General features: G+C 40.3%; 1 protein-coding gene across 5 annotated transcripts in view; it reads right to left on the bottom strand.

Moving 5' to 3' along the window:
• cadm2a (cell adhesion molecule 2a) overlaps positions 1-21,129 on the bottom strand; it is a 219,988-nt gene that overhangs the window by 59,327 nt on the left and 139,532 nt on the right. For 4 of the 5 annotated variants that reach the window (XM_061054921.1, XM_061054919.1, XM_061054922.1 and 1 more), the window contains exon 2: positions 7,067-7,093. The exons of the other annotated variant lie outside the window; for it this stretch is intronic. In XM_061054921.1, the coding sequence (XP_060910904.1) occupies positions 7,067-7,093 (27 nt within the window). The remainder of the gene's footprint in view (positions 1-7,066; positions 7,094-21,129) is intronic. 5 annotated transcript variants of the gene reach the window in all.

Raw genomic sequence — 21,129 nt, forward strand, 5'->3', positions numbered from 1 at the left:
AAAACAAATGTACCGTTTTAAGAACACACGCGCAAGGTTAAAACTGCCAATGAAAATAGTCAGAGCTACTGTTACTCTCAGGCAGGGATGCTTATATTCTTCTGGGTAACAACCAATTTTAGCAGATCATATGGATCACAAAATGTTGTGTTAGCAGCGTTTTGGAGCAGAAGCTACCAAATAAGACGAGTGCATCATTGCTGCCTGCTCTCTTTGAGACGCTCCCTCCCACTGTTACAATTTTCACACAAATTACTTTCTGTTTTTTCCCCAGATCATGACAGATATGTCTTCTGCACGTCAGAGTATTTTGTACTAAAGAAAAAAATGGCATGCATTTTGGAGTTATTGTGGTTGGAATAGGGAGAATATTTTATTCATGTTACCGACTGTAAAATAAGGGAATATACTTAAAGTTGATTTACCATGTCCTGGGGAAAGATACAAATCTAACAAGCTTTGTAGGGGCACTTTTTGAACTTAAATGTGTTATTTGGGTCAATCTGTACCATTTTCCTTCTTTTCTGTTTTTAAACCTAAAAATTTCACATTTCTACATTTAGAAGATTTTTGTCTTTCTTTTCTTTTTGGATAACATTTCTTTAATCCAAATTGCATTTTGAAACCGACAGACACAAACAGGCATTTACACATGTATGTAGACTTGCATGTGTTATATATTTAATTTATTGATACTCTGCTGGCAGAATAGTTAATAATGCTTGCTTTAATATTTATTCAGTGACCTTTTCAAAGCCAAACTCCATGAGTTAGAATGAAATATATAAATCACATTATTATAATACAAATAGCACAGTGATGGAGATTTCTACATTTCTGCTTCATTCTGTTTGTTTCTCTGGGTGAACTCAATGTTAATTTATGTGTGTGTGTGTGTGTGTGTGTGTGTGTGTGTGTGTGTGTGTGTGTGTGTGTGCGTGCACATTTCCAATCTAAACTTCCCCTTTTGACAGTGATAAGATTCCCGCTGTGAGCAAATTGAATACAACCCCTGCAGAGGGTGGAGCTACCTTTGTATTCAGCTCTGGTGTACAAGCACCTCAGGACAGACATTTCTGATCTGCAGATATGAAATTAATTACCCAGCACCAGAGAGGCTTGCTATGGCAGTGCTGTTGTCATTTACATACAGTAATTAGACTGGGCAGCTGTTGGTGCTGCCATCCCAAACTTGACGCCCAACTTGACCCTTGGAGTCGGATCAACACACCATCACCTCCGTCTACGAGGTGTTGTTTAAGCGTGGCGTGGAGTGACAGAGGGAGGACAAATCATGAGACCCTCAGAGGGAAAAGCGGAAGTCTGTTTTTTTTCTTTTTCTCTTGCCGCATCTGGAGGTGTGAACCTTGTCAAAGTAGTGAAAAAACAACCGGGAAGAGCTTCTCCTCTGATAGCACCGTCTTTCATGTACAAAGTGTTACAAGACACAAACATGCCAGAGCACACAGCAGTTTCTCCTTCTCAGTTTTGTAGCCGAGGAAAAGCAGCGCAGTAACAGATGAACTTTTTTCTAACGAAAGAGCAACTCCTATATAACATAATTTCTAAAGACCCACACACTGACTTCAAATTGGGGACCCAGACAGTGATATCGTTTGCCCAGTATTCCTGCCCTTGATTCAGCCACATCAGTCTAAAGGGCAAAGATGTAAACCTCTGCCTGGTCTCTGTGTGTAAGCTGCCCAAGATCAGACACGCTTGGTCCAGAATGTTCAGCCATCTCGTTTTCCTTTCTGAGCCAAGGGCAGGCAGCTCACGGTTTTTATGTTAGAGGTAAAGCTGGCTTCATAAATACATCATACATCTCTTTCTTCCAGCTGGCAAAAAGCAAGCAGAAGGAGCCGAGAGAAGGGCTGAGTTTTGTACAAATAGGAGTACATATTTTGACACATAAGTGAAAGAAAGAAATAAGGGTGAGAAAACACAACTTGAGCAAGCACAGAAAAAAAAGCGTGTACAGTCAAAGACATTTCCTTTTCTCATTGATTTTCTGAGCAGGCATCTGAGAAACAAACGTTTAAATAATGCTGCCCTGATTTTTGCATCAAAATTAAGCTAAGTGCATTTCTCTGTGTTCTTCTCTGTGTGTTTTTTTTCCGTGCAGGTGTTGATTGTGGATAGCGCACTCCCTGAGAATGAGCATTGCGATATGCACTTAATGTCATTTTCAGTTAACCCTTTTTAGAATTAGTAAAATCTGAGTGTCGTCTGTTCCAGTTTCAGCTCTACAAGGACACAGAAGGCAAAGCTTTGGCTACATATCCAGCAGCCCCAAAATATTCCACTCTATTCCCTCTTTCAATATAAGGCCAAGCAATAGCAAAGCAATATTAGAAGTCAGTCACGCTGGCTGGCTTAGTAGGTTTTGTAAATTAAATGTCATAAAAAGCACAAGGTCAGGGAATTCAAAGTTGATGCTATTCAAATTCCAACATTTTCTCAAGCAGAAACGTGCTTAATTTCTCCTTTTTATCCTGCTGCTTTCATCTGCAGTTCATTTCTAATGCTTTCATACAGGGCAAGGGCAGGATGATCCCAGGCAAGGGTGTCATCCATTGGAGAAATCAGACTAATCACAGCTGCCACCAAAAACTCCCTCACTCCCCGAACCAACATGCCACAGTGTGATTTTTCTAATCTGTGGTGATGTGTTGTCGTATACTTCTCAGTCAAGAGTGAGCTGGGGAAATGCCTCACGCCCCAGGGAGCAGCGGAAAGATTCACTAAGCAAAAAGAAAAAAAGAGCTGGTTTTAAAAACAGCTCTTAACATTTGGCTTCAGTGTCAGACTTGCTCTTCTTCAAGGATCTTCTACCACAACTCCCAATCAGGATCCCACAGTGGCAGGACTGACACTGAAGATCTCATCTCAAAGAAACACTAATACTGGTCCAACTCAGCGTGTGAGCATTTTAGGACATCTTTTTAGGAATCTAGATATCTCTTTCTTCCATTTTTATGAGAAGTTTGTTTGTTTTATAACGTGCTCTTTGCAAAAAAGTGAACAATATTTGCTAAATAAATACATTAATAGATAAATTCCCTATGTGTCCTTCACAATCTTAAACTTCTTATTTACCTTCCTTGAGGCATAGTGGGAACTGTTGCTGTACATGGTACTCATTTTCCAAAATGTGAAGTATTATTATCATAAAAAAGTAAAGTCCCTACTATCTCAGTGAAAGCTTACACTTCTTTTGGAACCTCCCCCCAAGCATTATGGGAACAGTAGTTAAAAAAATCACCGAGTGATATAAGACCAGTAATCAAAACAAACCAACAGGTGTTACTGCGATGGAAGCGGGCATGTGAACTGGTTCAGATATAACTGATTCCAATTTTTCTAATAAACTCCACGGCCAGAAACGTGGTAAAGAATACGATAAATTTAGAAAAAAAGGAGATAGATTAGAGTGCAGAAAAGTTTCAAGACCGATGAAGAGCTGGTTAAACACTGAAGCTTCAGTGTCCGCAACATGGCAACCCACATGCTATCAACTCTAGGAAAGAGGGGGCGGGGGGAGAAAGCTCTCCTCTATGTTTTGAATTTAGACTGCAGTACTCATTTTAAACACTTGGTGTCAGAGTTAAGTATTGCTCCTTTACAAAATGCTCATCTGCATCATGCATCAGAAAAAAAATCCATTATGGATAAAAACTGGAAATTCATATTAGTTCAAAGGGCACAGGTTACAGGTGACTTCATACCGTGTGTTCTGCATATACAAACATGTTGTTCAGGTACCGTATCTTGTGTTTAATGAGGTCTTTTAATTATTTTATTTAATTATTTTCAGTTTATTTGTCAGGGACGATATATGTAGGCATTGTTACATCTAATTAAGTGCAATGGACGTATATAGGACTACAAGCCAAGACTAATTTGCAGTCCTTGTCTCTTTTTGATGCTGATTTGCATTCCACATATGACGGCATAATGTTGTGACATTATCTAAAAATAGCTCACACATTGAATCATCCATCAGTGTAAAAAAAAAAAAAACAGTAGACAGGAAATTCACCTTTTGCTGTTGTTTCCCCCGAAACAAAAAGAGCCCTTACAGACACTCAGTACATCAGTCACATACATGTTTTTACCTCTTTTATTCGCACACACGCTGGTTAGCCGATGCTTTGAGGTGAACCGAACCTTTATCTGCCCACTGATCAGCATGAATCTTATCTGGCTTGTTATGTTTTCCTACCAACTGCCTCATTATAACGCTAAGAGGCAAGGGGAGACATGTGCTTGACTCTGATCTACACATCCTCTGCGCCAGCCATTAATGTTGGGATGGATTTTCTATACTGTCACAGGGAGATAGAAAAGGATGATAGTCAGGTTGTGGCTGCCTTTCAAGAGAGGAGGGGGTCAAGAGTGGATGAGTGGAGATCTAACTATCAAACAAAAGCAGCTGGATGGATGTTGGCTGTGCGGCGTGGCATTTTAATTGAAATATCACATTCAGACTCAGTCGGAAAAACATCATGAGGTGCAGAGAGGAGAAACATGTGATGTTGATGCTATGACTCCTGCTGAGGAGGACTAGAATAAGAAAGAGAAGGAGGCAGAAAGGGATTTCAAGTATTTAAAGAGGTAGGAACGTTTTGACATGAGCATTATACCCAATCACTCCAAAACAAGCAGCTTTGAAAATGATGAAATTGGCTTCAAGCGCTTGGAATACACTATGGTTGGTGTGCTGCTTAATGTCCAAGCAGCAGTTTTCTCAGAGCAGACCACTGCATTTTCTGCCAGGCAGACAATGATGACAAAAAACACTGAGAAAGAGTCTAATTTTAAAATCCAGGGCCCTTAAAGAAAGGATAGCCCAGATTTAAAAGTGCTCTTGAACATACAAACAAAAGAAGAAAGAAATGAAAATGGAAGAGGGTGAGGTGCATATTCCTTGACTTCACTGCATCAGCTTGTTCAGAGAAACTATAGATTTTCTGGAAACAGAAAGGACATGAAAAGAGCCTTTTCACCATTTTCATCAATTGATTAGATTTGTTCTTCTTTGTCTGGATAAGCCGACCTAATGCAATCAAGTCCGTCATAAAGAGTTTTTGATTTACGTCTGGGATTAATGGTGAAATATTTAGTCTGCATGTAAAACAGAGGGAAGTACATTTTCATGTCGGTCCTTTCTGCCAGTTGATAAAAGCAGCTTTTAGGTTCTCTCGTTATGGGCCTGACAAAGCTGTGCATGTTTTCTCTTTGAGTTTTTGTTGAATTTTTCTAAAAATAAATATGTTACATATGGCTATTTTGGTGTGCATGCTAAAATTGGAATTCTAATGTATTTCAAAGAACAAATCTAGATATTGGTAATTATCTAAGGCCATGGATTATCTTGCTTGTCACAGAGTGTGTCTACATGGACTTGAGTATTCAGGTTAGGAGTCTTATCTTGGTTTTGATCACAATATTCAGGATATGGCGTTTACATGTGCTCAGACAAACCCGGTTATTCATATTCCTGTATATATAATACTAGTACCAAGGTTTCTGATAGCTGCATCTTATTACATTTTACACAAACCATGCCAATTTTGAAATGGGAGAAAAATCAAACTTTAGCTTATTGCGGGCTTAGCACTAATCAATGCCAACATAGCGTTGCAGCTGTGGCATATCCACCTCATTACCAGCAACGGGAAACTGTTGGTAATGTGTTGGGAAACCGGCGTCCTATAGCCCGGTATTTTGATGCCTTCTCCCATCGTAACTTCCAATTGTAATTAATTATTTCATATCAGAAGGACTAAACTCAGTTTCTTCACAGCTACAGAGGTAAAACGCACTTTTTGCTTCCTCCATCTTTGTTTTGCTGATGCGTCACTTGGCTGAGGCTGCACCTGGGCAGGTGATCAGCAGCTGTCACAAACCGACGTAAGGCGTATACATTCCATAGTATCTGGCTACCTTTCGGAGTTCTCCAGGTAGTGAAATGGGGGTTTCTCAAAATTGGGATATAATGATTACACACAAAAACAGGATACCTAAAAACCCTGGTCAAAACTGCGATAATCAAGTCCATGTAAACACACTCATAGAGACATCAGTATTAAATGAAGGCTGTTTTATATCCAATAGAAGATCTTAATAGTAGGTTTAAGGAAATACCTTTTATAACAAAAACTAATAAAGACTTTAAAGCTACCGTTAGACCAATGTTGCATTTTAACAATAACAGAATTCAATATGTGTAAATGCAAATGTTGTCTTCAATCTTATGTCCAACCTTTTTTGACTTATCACATCTGTTCAGGATGTGCCTGCATATTGAAAATCTGTGCTATTGCAATAAGAGATGGTAAACAGAATGAGATTACAGTCGTTGTTGACAAGATTCTTGATTTTGAGCAGCACGCACGTGGCTGAAAGAAAATCATGTTATCTCCTCTCAGAAAAGCACTCTGCCTCTTCTTTCAAAACTCTCTCTGATCTCAAATCTGTCCTCTCTTCCATCCTGCAGACAGAGAATGACGGGGAAGATTTCTATCATTGTAATTTACTGCCACCTTTGCAGAGTCTGGCAGTGGTAAAGGGCAATATAACACAATCAAATCCTTCATTATTAATCTTACGACCTCGGACCGTCCTCTTCAGTGTTTATGACCTGGAATAATTCACTAGCAAAAAAAATAAAAAAATAAAAATGGCACTAAGATGAGCTTTATGCTGCAGCATTCTCATTTGATAACACAAAGACATTCTGATTGCAAGCAAACCATATTGTCTGTATTGACAAACAAAGCATAATGTGTTTGCTAAAACACACTGAAAAATCTATCAAATCAAAAAAAGAATATCTGAAATGACGGGATGACGTTGGAAATTGCCGCATGACAAAACCTTTAAAAAACTACTGCACAACAAGGACTATTTAGAACTAAGCCAAGCACAACAAAACAAAACTAAGAGAATAAAAGCAAACAAACTGAAACATCAGTTTTTTTTTTTCTTCTAATAAAAAATCTGTTGTTTCAGATGTTAGCTTTTGTCAGGCTGAGCTAAAGGCACAGCAGCCATGACTCACCTCGTGCTTTGCCTTTTGACGCCATCACTGGAGTCCACAAGAAGACAAGAGGGGTGGGATGGACAGCAAGAGAGGCAGAAGCCAGAAAAAAAAGAGAGAGAAAAGAACAAAGACAAAAGACAGAGCAACAGATTAGATAACTATAGGAAGACAACCGTATGCCCGGATCTGCGTCAATGCAGAAACGGCAGGGTCTTTATCTTGGACGTCAATCACGAGTGCTGAAACCTGGCAGCGTACGTTCGGGCCTGAAAGAGAATGTCCTGATTTAGCTCATCAGCAGATTGAGACTTTACAACGTGGCACCTTTTAATTAGCCGCGTCACATCATCTGGATGATGTGAGGAGGCATGTTGCTTTCTAACGAGCCTACAAGATCCATCAGGACATGGGCCTACTGTACAGATCAAGTTATTGAGCAGGAAACAGCTACAACTATTATTATTATATATGATCATCATCATTATTTGTTATTGCTATTATAAGTCGTATCTAATATTATTATAGGTAATGCTTCTAGAAGTCTGTAATATCTGTTTTTACTGTGTCTGTCTGTCTGTCTGTCTGTCTGTTTGTCTCTCTGTCTGTCTGTGTGTTTGACAGTCTTTCTTAATCCCTGACTGTCACCATGTCTGTCTGTCTCAAACTCTGACTGGCTGTATCCCCCCTCAGTGTCCTTTATTCTGTCTGTCTATGTCTGTCTCTCTTTCATCCTCCATGTCTTTTTCACTGTCATTCTGTTTCTCCCTGACATTGACTTTTTGAATGTCTCCCTCCCTCTGCGTCCCTTACTCTGTATGTGTGTCTGAAATCCCTTCATTTCTGTCTGATTGCCCTTATTACTGTCTGTCTTTCTGTCTGTCTGTCTGTCTGTATGTTTCCCTGTCTGCCTGTCTGTCTGTCTGTCTCCATCTCCCATACTTTGTCTGTCCGTCCACCTGTCTGATTGTTTTGTCTTCATACTGTACATTTTCTTTTTTCTCTGGCTCACCTTGATTTAACTTCTTTGCACATTTGCTTTTGACAGATGGCTGTCCACAATGAGTCTGGTTCTGCTCAGGGTTTCTGTTTCTCTAACTATTCCAAAGAGAAAGGTCCAGACATTCTCTCAAAGTAACATATCATAAGGTTACTTATAATATGATTCTGCAAAAAAAAATATTGATTACTTGTTGGAATAGTGTGCTATTTTTTGACTTCTAGTGGAAATTAAAGATTTTAAAAACAGCTTAAGATTATTAAACTTTGTTTTTAGGTCGTACATATTCAGCTTTGTTGTTGTTGTCGTCAGTGTCTTTAGGTTGTGTATGTTTAGGACAGACTGCTGTCATGAGTACGCGCATGAATGCATGCAAGCATCATATTAGCCTATGACTGACAGCACTGTAATCAGCGAGGAGGAGCACAGACAGGACTGTTGTCTGTCAGAGTGTATACCATGATATGTGAAGGTTCAGTGCACAGCTCTGTGAAATCTATACAGGCCTTACTGTATGTATCCAGGTATGAAAACAAAGGGAGACACAATACAGAGAAGCAAACAACAAGAGCATCACCTCTGAGACATCCTGCCGGTTAAAATCAGCACAGAGCTGCATAAACAACATAGATTCTCTATTATCAAGCATGTGTGTCTATGTGTTTGCACGTGTATCCCCAGGGAATGACTCTTATGCTTCACACATACTGCTTTGCCAAATTGATGGATCTATTGGAATGCCTCCAGTGAGCCTGAAAACCTGAACAGCTCCAGAGACAAAGCCTGAAAAATGAACGAGAGGGAAAGAACAAAGAGAATGTAACCGCAGGTGCCGCGTCTGCAACTTATAAAGATTATTGTGCTATCTTTTCGATTATGGATTAATAATTCACTCCCACCCTGTACACAAGGAATGTAGAATATGATAACAGATTCATTGCGAGTGCTGCTGCGAGATGCACGCCAGCTGCTGATGAGTCCAGCCAAACTTCCAGCTCTCACAAACAGATTTGTTTATTTTATATCCGAGTGTCATCAAATCCTGATAGCCAATTTTCACCGGCTGATAGAGACGATTATGTTTTGTTACCACAATTCACAGCTTGTTCAAAGGTGCAAGATATATACAGTGTGGAAGTGTGAAAGGGAAGAAAGGAAACTGATTATTTTCTTGCATGTTTTTGTGAATTTACGACTTAATTTTCGACCACACCGTATGCGCTGAATGAGGAACAAAAAGCAGGAACAGTAAAAAGTACGATTCTCATGAACACAAAGCAACACTATTCGTCACTGTCACACATACAGCAGGTGAAAACTTTGCGCCGTGCTGCCGTGTAACTGGTCAGGAGGGAGATGGACCGACAGAGGATCAGGGCAGCGAGTGTCACGTCTCCACCGACGCTTCTTTCTACATGAGACTGATGGCTTTGTGAAAGATTCCCCCAGCTAAGTCTGACCTCACCCTACAGTATATTCCTGCCTTTCATCCCACTTGTCAAGGTACCAGTTTCCTGTCACAACTGTGGCTCTGTGATCTTTCCCAGCCAGTGTGAAAAAAATAAAATAAAAGGAGGAACCTGGAGACGAAAGATGGAAAAAAACAGTCTATATTTCAACAGCAGGATTCATATGCAGCTACAGAGATAAAGAGAAAAAGAAAGAAAAGAGAAAAATGGTGGGAGACATATTCACTATACTCTCTCCCTCTGCACTTGTATTTCTGTATTACAGTTACCAGGCAACCAACACAACAGTTTTCTAAGTCCTGGCAAGCATAAATTGAATAAAACGCTTTTCATACCACTCTCTCATTCCCCCATTTTACCGTGCCATGAGCAGAGTATTCCCAATCCATGACACAATGGCCACCTCTCACATGCTCTCAGAACTCCTGATTGAACTGAATACAGTAAAGAACCCAAAAAAACAGGAGCCTGAATGGGATCCAATTGGCCTATTTCTCCCTTATAAAAGGGCTAGCTTGACCTAATTCGCTCCTATTTGATTTCTCCTTTTCTTCCATTGTGTCAAACCTGGTAGATTTTAAAATTTAAAAAAAGAACATATTTGAAAATAAGCAATATAAGGTCAAAAATGATCTCCTGTGAGCAAGCAATGTGTTTTTTTAAAGTGGAATATATGGCATAAACTGGAATGCATTTTACACATTTTTTGGTCTCTAAGGTTTCACTAAAAGATGAAAATAAAAAGTAGTGACTAGTGCTGACCATGTTGAATCATTATATATCGCATTGGTGTTTCAAACAGAAATATTGGACTAATGTGCAACCGATATGTGTGTGTGTGTGTGTGTGTGTGTGGTGGGGGGGATTATGATGATGTTGGCTGTGTAACTCTTGTTGTTCTTTTCTCTAGTATAGATATTATAAATCTTAAAAATAATTCTATCACTCTAGTTAAGAACACTTACTGTACCCTTACTTTCATTTTTGTTTATATAAGAGTTAAAGTAATATCGAGAATCTTTCACAGTGCAGTGAGTTGAGAAGATTTTACCTTAAAGGAAGAATGTGCTACATTTTACACATAAATATAGCAGCAATCAAGTGACATCGGAGAACTCAGGTTCAGCTAAATAGCATCATGTCTATACATGTACAAATCAAGATATATATTTCCAACAGATTATGACACATACCCGGTGATACCTTACTTTTTAAATAATTTGTAAATGTTTTGTTTCAAATTTCAAGTACAGAAATTGCTGTAATCCAAACATGAAGCATCTTCTTTCATAACCTTAGCCTGACGACTGGGGCTATTGGTCCAAGGAGAACTGTGCGTATGCAAACACAGTGTATCTGAGAGAATGAAATGTGAGTGAGTGAATGGTGGTGGTGAAGTGACGAGCTCAGAGTTGTAAGAAGCTTGTTCTTTCTCTCTGTGACTTTCAGCGGGGAGCCATCATAAATAAACTGTGTGATAGTTCATACAGACACCACCTACCGTGACACAAACACACACGCACACACACATAGCAGTGATCATGGTATTCCCTTAGGCTATAAGTCTCCTGGGAAGACGTGTACAATTGCAACATCCTTCCTGTTTTCCTCTTTTTTTCCCCCTTCCCTCTTATCCTCCCTTCAAGTTCTCCTCATTCAGGTGTCTCATCCGCCTTTTTTTAAAATTCATTCTGCATCCTTATTAACCCTTTCCTTACCCGCACAGCTCCTCTTCTTTTTTCCCTTCCCCCCCTCGGGCTACCTTTTTCACAGTGCCAGATTTATTCAGAATCTGACATCCACTGAAAAGCCTATGGAGATGGATGTGTGTAGCGCGGCTCTCACTGCTGTCACATAGCATGATGGAGAGTTTAGCTTATCTTTCGTACGGCAGCAGCTGTTTTGCCGTATGTTTGATGTACTCCAGGCCCTTGGAATGCAACCAACACGCCACCGGTGAGCAGATTGCTGTAAAACCTTTACACACTCTTTGTCACCTTATGACTTGGCCGTACATGGAGCCATCAATCCAAGAGAGCATGCACAAGAGCGTCAAAAAAATAAAATAAAATCAAGGCAAAATAGACACAGACAAAGAGCGAGCTCTGCAGACATTTGTGTGAATTTTGATTTCAAGAGGATTATTGGCATAAAAAAGAACTCTGCATGAATGCAAACACATGTATTTAAGTCTTGTTTGATTAAGCTGTAGATGTATTTTAATGTTGTTTGAGTTCACACAGCTTTCTCTTAAGGCTTTTAATTCATCTTGACAAAGGTAATGACAATGAGTGTGGTTAACAGTGTTAATGGATGAAATCAAGCCTACATAACTCAGCTTATTGCAACCATACCGCCTGCTTTATTAGATCTGTCTACCTCGTCCTTGTTTTCTCTCATTACACAGAGACACACACATCTGTTTATTTTGTCATTGAATCAGCCATATTTGATTTCCCCTGTCTTAACTCGATTACAGAAACATACCCTGTCCACCGCAAAGTCACACCGATAAAACACACACAGAAGACACACGTGCACATTTAAAGAGGCACACGTGTCCATGACACGCACTGTACACACAATCAATAACATTTTGCCTCATTCTTACTAAACATGGCATGACACAGTTTGTAGTTGTTATTGCAAATGCCTTCCAGTTTTATTTTCTGTTTCATTCTGAGAATAACTCAATCTGGTGAGTCACCATAAGCACAGCTTGTGTGAATGACACAAGGCAATCTGGACCCCGAGCCTCTTTTTGGCTTTATGTATAATACAGTTATCAACTCTTGTAGTGAAAACTAGATTCTATATAAGTATCTGAAAGAAGTGAAACACTGTTTACACTGTGCCAGCTTCCAAAGATAGATGCACTTAAAATTGTTACATAATAGAGACTCTGAGTGGTTGCTTTACTTCGAAAGAGGTCCAGAACTTCAGAATACTTCATGGAATCAGGAGAATATGGGATCAGCTCTGGTAATGTTTGAGAAAATGAGGTTTAAAACTATGAAGGACGATCTCTTTCTTCTTCTGTATTGTGTTGTGTTGGTGACAATGTGGGCTTCCTCTGATGGCATTACACAAATATAATGACTTGTGGGGTTCATCGTCAAAGGCCTGCAGCTTAAAACAGTGAACATGTCGAGGGCATCACACCTCATGGAGTGCTAACTCTTTGAGTCTTGTTGCAAAGTTGGCATTCATGCAATTTTTGTCATTTTATGCAACATTTTCTGAAGTGATAACAGGAACAGGATTTAGGGAAGTGTAACAAGTTAAAGTTGACTAAGTCTGATCTCCATTTTAAAACTCATCTATAATGTTACAATGCTGGATGGCCACACTAAAAGTGGGCAAAGCTTTAGATCCTGAAGTAAACATATGTTGGAGTAATCCCAGGCTAAGTCTTGTCCCGCTAAACACACGAGAGTTCCCCCGGTAAGAAACTGAGACTTTCACAAGACGGCTTCAAGCCTCTCGTGGACTGGTGGAGCCGTTTACATTGGCTGTTCTGCCAGCACATGAGAGCAGTCCTCCCCTGGCAGCGCTGCAGCATTCTGCCCAACCGGAAGGCTTCCAGAGAGCTGGCCAATCAGAACAAAGTGGGCACGTACTGTACGGAGTGGAACGAACCATTTCGAGTATTTTGAGCTGCAAATCATGCAAAGCTCCTCTATAGGTTTCACAGACTGACAACAAGACAGGTGAAAATGAGTATGATATCGGATGTTGATGTGGTGATCCTATCTTTAGTTGGTAATGTGTATTGAATAAATATAAACACATAGGAAAGTAAAGAAACAACTTACAAAGAGTCAGACATAAATAGCCAAAAGTCATGAAATATTTCTGCACTAACACATCTGCTTCGTGCCCTCCGGCAATCAAGTACCCCCCCCTGACTAAAGCAGGGTTATATCCATGTCAGTACAGCACCATATGCTATGTTATACAAGAGGAGGGATGGGACGCGAGGGCACTCACACATGCAGTAGCTCTTCACTTGTTGCCTTATGTCTCTCTTCTTTGCTTTCCTGTGTTCCCTTTCAGGTCACAAATCAAGATCATCTGTTCATAACCTTTGCTTGTTTGTATATAGAGCTGCATAAAGAACATGCACAAATGTATACCTCACAGGTTTTATTCTCAGAGTGCACTGCACACCCACACTGCCCTTTTGTCACGTTCCCCCGCAGCAGACCCTTATCTGAAAATCCTGCTCTGGTTTTATCCTCATGGTTAGAGTATAGCTTCATATATCATGTTAATTAACTGGGACTCTAATAGACCAAAGGTGGGCTTGGAAATATCGGATTTTATCTGCATAGATCACATCTGAGGTATTAAACATCAAAGACATGACAGCACTGAGGGCAAAAAAAAAGAGGTAAATAGCATACACCCAAAATAGGGCTTCAAAAAACATTCCAAACCATCAGCTGTAATATACCTGTGATGCCAGTCAATAATGTATAATCATTGTAGCTCTTAGTCTTTAAAAAGGAGGGAGCTATGATTTGTGCTGGACTTTATGTAATGTTGCGGCTCCAAAACTATTGAACGATATACCTCAGCACGTTAAACAGGCCTCTTCTCTGCCTGTTTTTAAATCTCATCTTAACACCCATCTCTTTTCCCTGGCCTTTGACACACAGTAAAGACGCCGACTTATTTATTTATTTGATTTTTTTGTTTTTATTTATTTATTTCATTTTACTTATGTTTAATGTCTTTTAAATTGATTCTGTATTTCACATGTAGTTTTCTTTTATCTCGTGAGCTGTTACGTATTTTATTTATTTTCTGTACAGCACTCTGGTCAACTGTGGTTGTTTTAAAGTGCTTAACAAATAAAGTTGGATTGGATTGGATTGGATTGTCAGAAACATGTGATTTGGTATCTTAAGCTATTTTAGACCGTAATTAAGACGAATACAAGCAAAGTCTCCTTCTGTCTTTAAGCTTTCCCTAAAATGTAAATATACATATAATAATACATTACATCTGCCACACTTGAATATAGATTTATTTCTAACCACAAAGCAGGCCACTTGCCCACCCTTCAGATTTAGAAAGTAGGGCTGTTGGCATTAACGGGTTAATCAGGATTAATTAAGGTTACAGATTATTGCAAAAAGAATGTAACTCTTTTATATCATTAACATGTCTACGCTTATAATTTAAGCTTGGCTGTATAACTACTTAAGCTACATCTGTCTACTGGCACAGGTGTCAGAAGCATAAAAAAGTGGGTGAGACAACTGGAAGGGGGGTCTGGGAGTCTTCCTCCATTTAACAATAACATTTAGTTAAATGTCAAGCCTGTGGTGACAGTATGTGACCCAACAAAACTCTTTGCTCTGTGTGTTACTGCTCTCTGACCAACCCCACACACAGGCTACTGACTGATTGGAATGGGCATGGTAGCAGTGAAAACATAACATGGAATTTAGGCATTCTCCCAATGAGAAAGTGTAATGATTACAGGGTAGCAGTACAAACGTGGTTGTTGATTTAAGCATCCTACCAATGAAGAGTGGATTGGATTTGACTGAAAGCACTCTGAAAAAGTTGCAGGCTGGGAAGACAGATGTGCTGAGTTTGTGAAGTGGTAAAAGTGAGGTAGTCTAAATGAATGATTTAAAAAATAGGTTGGACTTGTTCCGCCCGTAGAGTTTGACACCAATGCTGACAGGTATATCTGTAGTATACGTGCCTGAAGTATAATTAAAGATGCAGCCACCTTTTCCTTTGGAAAACCATACCTAGACTTAGGCAGTGAAAATAATTCAGTATACCTCCAAAACTAAAAGAGCAAATAGCTGTCATACAACAGCTGTAGAATTAGTCTATATAGAAGTGTTGTCTTTTGAATGGCCTCCCTCAGTATGATGAAGGAATCCTAATTTAACACAATGCACATGCAAACAAGCTAAGCCAATGTTAGCGCCTGCTTAACTGAGTCATGTTCTCTGTTTGCCGAGATATGTGATTGGAAAACACTTCTTTCAGGAATTTATGTAACTCTCAGCTGCACACTGTCCTTTTGCCATGAAACATGATTGCTTTGTAGACCATTGTGGGGGAAGAATGAAAAAGCTGATTCATTGGGGGGTTAAAAAGTCATGGTATCGAATTCTTGCACTGGCCTAATCACCAATTAGCTAGCATTGGTCTCTAGAAACACACATATGGGTTAGTCTGGTGTTGAAAGCAAAAGTCTGACAAACAACCAAACTCTTCCCACACAGAATAACTAAAAAGTGGAGTCAACATGAATTAGGACCCATAGGACCATTCAGAATTCTGTTTATTTTTGCATAAGAGTCCAAACTTCTCAGTTTATTAATTAAGTTCTTTACATTTGGCAGCCGATGAATTCCCGATGAGTGTGTTCTAGTCTAAAAATCTGACAAGACAGGAGCATCAAACAGATCTCAGACACCCTCTGGACTGTAACTATGGCAGCGCCCCAGTCACAGAAATCTTCGCTTCTCTCCTATCCTGTTACTGTGGGTGATATAGTATGCAGGATTATGATTCATCATAGTGCAGATGACGGTGAAAAAGGAGTTGGCGGGGGGGGGGGGGGGGGGGGGGTTTGATTATGGTCATGTCATAAAAACTGCCCTTTGACCGCTAAAAGCAAATACAAGCAAGCACATGCGTGCGCACACACACACAAAGCCTATACAATTTTGCCATTTAAAGCCTTTAAGAGATTCCTCAGGGCTTGGGAAGCACATTTCAATTTCAACAAAACACCCGAGGGATATCGAAATCATGAATCTCCCCAACAAGAAAAGTCAAACAGGAATTGCTGTTGGATGATGGACACACCCAAATACATGGACTACACACACACACACACACACACACACACACACACACACACACACACACACACACACACACACACACACACACACACACACACACACACACACACACACACACACACACTGCAGAGTGTCAAACAGGTACTGCTGTGGGATGATGGACAGTCCAGGTACAGCCTATAACTCAATGGTTGCTTTTTGTTTCCACTGCTTCTCCAAATGAATAGTTTAGAAGGTGAAGTTATATTGTGATAGATGCCTTCAGGGTAACAAATGGCTTCCTGCAGACAAAGCTTTGAAGTGGATGTGTACGCCCGGGCATCGACCTGTAATCTTCAGCCATTCGTCACCCGGTGAAGGGAGATCACAATTCCGAGGAAAACTTCTAGATAATACAAGTGTCATTTTTTTTCCACACCCCGTGCAGAGGTCACATACCTACATGATTAGCAGCAATATGATTGTGATACTTTATTCAGCTGCAGGTGACTGCTTACATTCAAACATATGAATTGTCTTATATTTCAGAGAGATTTTCTATTTTGTGGCGTTATCCTGGCTTTTAGTCAGAGATCGTGTCGAGGAGGGAAAGCTTTTTATCCTCGCTGGAGAGGAAACACAGAGCGTCTGAAAAAATGCCTCCTCCCCTTGATAGTGAGACTTTGATCAAAAATGTGTCATAGCATTTTGCTCGCGCTGAATTATTCAAAGGTCAGCGAACAAAGGCATGTTTGTGCTGTGTTGCATTACAAAGGGCTTAGAATGATGGTAAATTGGCAAAGTGTTCGCCGGGTCTCTGTAGGGAGCTGACCGGTGAGCGTCCCCCTCCAGGGACTGCTTGGCATCAAACGGGGCGAGCTCCCTGTGATTGTTACTGCTTCAGTCATAGCCCGGCTGTTACCTGGTATTTTCAAACCATCACCTTTATATCCTATTCTATTTGGGGCATTGTGTTTGTGCGACTTTAGAGCAGACTGAGAAGAGAATAGACTTCTGAGAGGAGGGACTGAAAGCTTGGGGCCTGTGGGGCTGTCCACACTTGATGAATCTTGCATGCCTGTGCACGTGTGTGAGGATTTTGAGACTTCTGCAATAGAAAAGTTGCACATTTACACGGCAGTTTGTGCATGTGTGTGCATGAAGTACTGCAGTGCAAGAGGTCTTTTGTAATGATAGTAAATGGGCAAACTCCGGGGCATCAGGACCGCAGCCTGTCTCAGTGGGCTCACTGGAGGATAAAGGAAGGAAGAAAGGTCTCTAGATACATGTGGACTAATAGGCCTTTTATATCCATGACTATAGCACCTCTCTTTAGTCCTACCTACAACCACAGCTCCGTACTTTAATGGTTTCTTTAGCGTTTTCTCTTCAAGAAAACAATCAACAATTCACCACATGCTGATCCATCCCTGCACAGGCCGGTGGGGCGGATGAGAGCAAGTAGAAAAGTTGAGGAAGGCAGGAGAGCAGAGGAAGAAAAACCTTGTGTGTGTGTGTGTGTGTGTGTGTGTGTGTGTGTGTGTGTGTGTGTGTGTGTGTCAGAGCATTCATTCCACTTCAATAGCCTGCATTATTCATAGTGTTTCCCAACTCACAAAAAAAAGTCAAAGCAAGTGTGTGTGTGTGTGTGTGTGTGTGTGTGTGTGTGTGGGTAATCTGGATTCACACATAAATAAAATACATAACCAAAATACACAAAGACAAAAACACACCTGAGAGAGAGGGAAGCGCCGGAGAGTTTTCTAATGAAGCGTCCTGCTGTAGTGAGGGGAGCAGTGAATGCAACACACAGGTTTCCCATGAGACTGAAAGCAGCTCAGGCTAACCAGGTCAGCCAGACCTCCTGCAAGGATCCTCTGTTCTGAGGTCTCCTGCAGCTCAGTTTATCCTCTCCATACACAAAGGTTCATGGTAACTTAAAACAATCCCAGCAATTGTCCTTATCGATTTTCCTTCTCGTATAACCTCTCAAAAGAGGTTTTATTTTTACCCACCTATTAATCTATTATTGCAAGGTAAAATGTACTTCCCCCCCCCCCCAAGAACAGCCTATACAACTACATTTAGAGCATACAATGTGTAATTCTGCTGCAAATGTTGATACTTGCACTATTTTTTATTGTATATTAGCAGCTGTTTACTAAAATGTCACTGTTCACCTAAGTCATTTAAGTGAGTTTTTGTTGACGTTTGAAACCCCTTCTTAGTGGTCTTTGTTGATCTAGTACATGTATAAGTAGTACTTTTTGTAAGTTGTCCTGCTATATTTTTATCAGTAAAATGTATCACTAACCCCAAATCTTTGCTGTGGAAAATGTAAAGACGGGCTTTTTTTTTTTTTTGGCAGTGTGCTGTTAATCCCTTTGTCTGACACCTACCCTGTAACAGCAGGCATACAAAATGTCTACAAAAAGCCAGTCCTAATGGTAATTGTCTTGCATTTATAGATCATAAAAAGGCATCACTATTCATTTCAGTCTGTTTCATAAATGTCAAAACAACCCTCACAGGAGCTTTAAGTTAAGCCCTTCACTGCTAGTTTTAAATGTTTTTTTTTTTTATGAAGAAACATCATAGATATAGATTTATAGCACATTTAAAAATGCTCTTGCGACAGAAACTAAAAACTCAATGTATTTTTAGGCTGACTAAACAAAGAAAAGTATATAAACAGACACTGAGTCACCCATTACCCTTCACCCAAGGCAGGGATGCAGGCAGACGTGAATAAATTCCATTTCATGCCTCGGCTTATATTTACAGAAGAACAAAAGGAAAAACTGTGTTCAATTACCAAAGACAAATTTGAACTCATCTGGGTCATTTTGAGCAAATTGAACTGGAACTAATTCCTTCCGAGTGTTACAGTTGAACTAAATAAATAAATAAATAAAATGGGGACTTGTTTGCTTTTTCCCCACATCAAATTAAAGTTGACCTCAACATGCTCCTATTAGAGCTATCCACAGGAGCGAGCCCATGGGAGCAGCGTAAGTACAGGGACGGAGGGGGGTGGGAGGAAGTGGACACAGCGGTGCCTCACAGTGATTAAGCTTTTGGAGAAAAATGCACAATCCAGTTTCCTATTATAAAAAAAGGTTATATTCCTGTCATTGTTACCCCCCTCTCCTGCTGTGTTTCCTGTCCGTCATAGCTTTCATTTAATCCATCTCTCTCTCTCACTTTCCTCGCTGCCTGTCTTCTCTGGCCCATTACAAAGGTGTAAATTGGACACAGATAATTGAACATTACTATCTGGGGAGGTAGCTAACACCATCTGTTAAATGTCCGCCCCCAACATCACAGCGCACCACACAATGCATCCAAACATCCCAGTGCACCGTGCAGCACATTTGTGTGGACATGCTGGTGTTGGCTGTGTTTGACTTTCCGTTTTCCTTCAATTCCCCCTGTCCCTGACAAAACATCGAGAGCAGGTGCTGCGTTCAGGGTCAGATGTTGTGGATAATCTTTGTGGCTTTGGAGGAATATAACTTGTTCATAAGGAGGTCCAGTATTTATAACATGGAGATGATTTTCAGTCATTAACAGAAGAATATAACAGTAAATTACCTCATTAAACAATTAAAGGCCGAACGTCCTACACACAAACAGCTGCCATGGCAACAAAGGCGTTGTACACACTCTTTGAGCTTAAAAATTGTACTTTTATAATATATTTATCTTATAAGAAGATATACTTTATTGACCCCGAAAGGGGAAATTAGATTTTTTTACACATTAATATTGAGACATGCTCCACACTGATAGGCTGAAATAAACACACACATGCACAAACAGGATCCTACGGACATGAACAAATGTAGGGATGGGGCTGCCCACGGCGGGTGCTCCTGGGTTGGGGTGTGGGGGGGGGGGGGTGCCTTGGCAGTTCTTAGGAAGTGATCTAGCACCTCTCCCGCTACCAGACCAATTACCGGATTTGGTCAGCACCAGGACTTGAACCGACGGCCCTCCGGTTTCCCACCCAATTCCTTACAGACTGAGCTACTCCCGGCCCCTTGCAATGGGTTAACCTTGTAAGGGAATGTTGGTGATACAAAGATATACAGTGGAGTTGACTGGAGATGAGGTAGGATAAATAAATGTGTTGGTATTTTGTTGTATGGGTTCTCTTGCTGTTGGTTTCCTAAGATGTTCCGGTTATTTTGTTTTTGTGTAGGTTCTTTCGATCTCTTCTTATGTATGTTGTACATAACATCTTCCTGTTTGTCAAAGCACTTTGTAAACCCTTTTTTTTTTAAGGGTCTATATAAATAAAGTCATTGGTATTATTATTAGAGGGTTAGAAAAGACAAGCATCATGTTAAACTGTATATTATATTTAGATACTTAATTCATACCAACTCTCTTTGTAGTTACACTTTTGGGTGGCACTTATTCCTTAAAGACTACTATTGTTGTTATGTACATAAATATGGAGCTTACTCTGAATTCCAGAAGATTCCCAACAATAACCCAATAATTGGTTGGAGCTGGATTATGAAAGGTTATCCACGCAAATAATGAGGGAGATTGCGTATGAGGGTTTCTGAAGAGCCTCAATCGTATCGTCCCCTCTCTCTCTCTCCCTCTCTCTCTCTGTCTCTCTCTCTCTCTCTCTCTCTGCGTTACACACATGGCTGATTAGCAGTTGGCATTTCGTCTTGGCTATGTGCTAAATGAGAGCAGCAACATTACCATCTCAAAGATGCTTTCCCTGCTCAGTTAATGGTCAGGACACAATGGCTGCTTAAACACTTGACGGAT

This window comes from Labrus mixtus, chromosome 14, assembly GCF_963584025.1.
Source record: "Labrus mixtus chromosome 14, fLabMix1.1, whole genome shotgun sequence".
Classification (NCBI taxonomy): domain Eukaryota; kingdom Metazoa; phylum Chordata; class Actinopteri; order Labriformes; family Labridae; genus Labrus; species Labrus mixtus.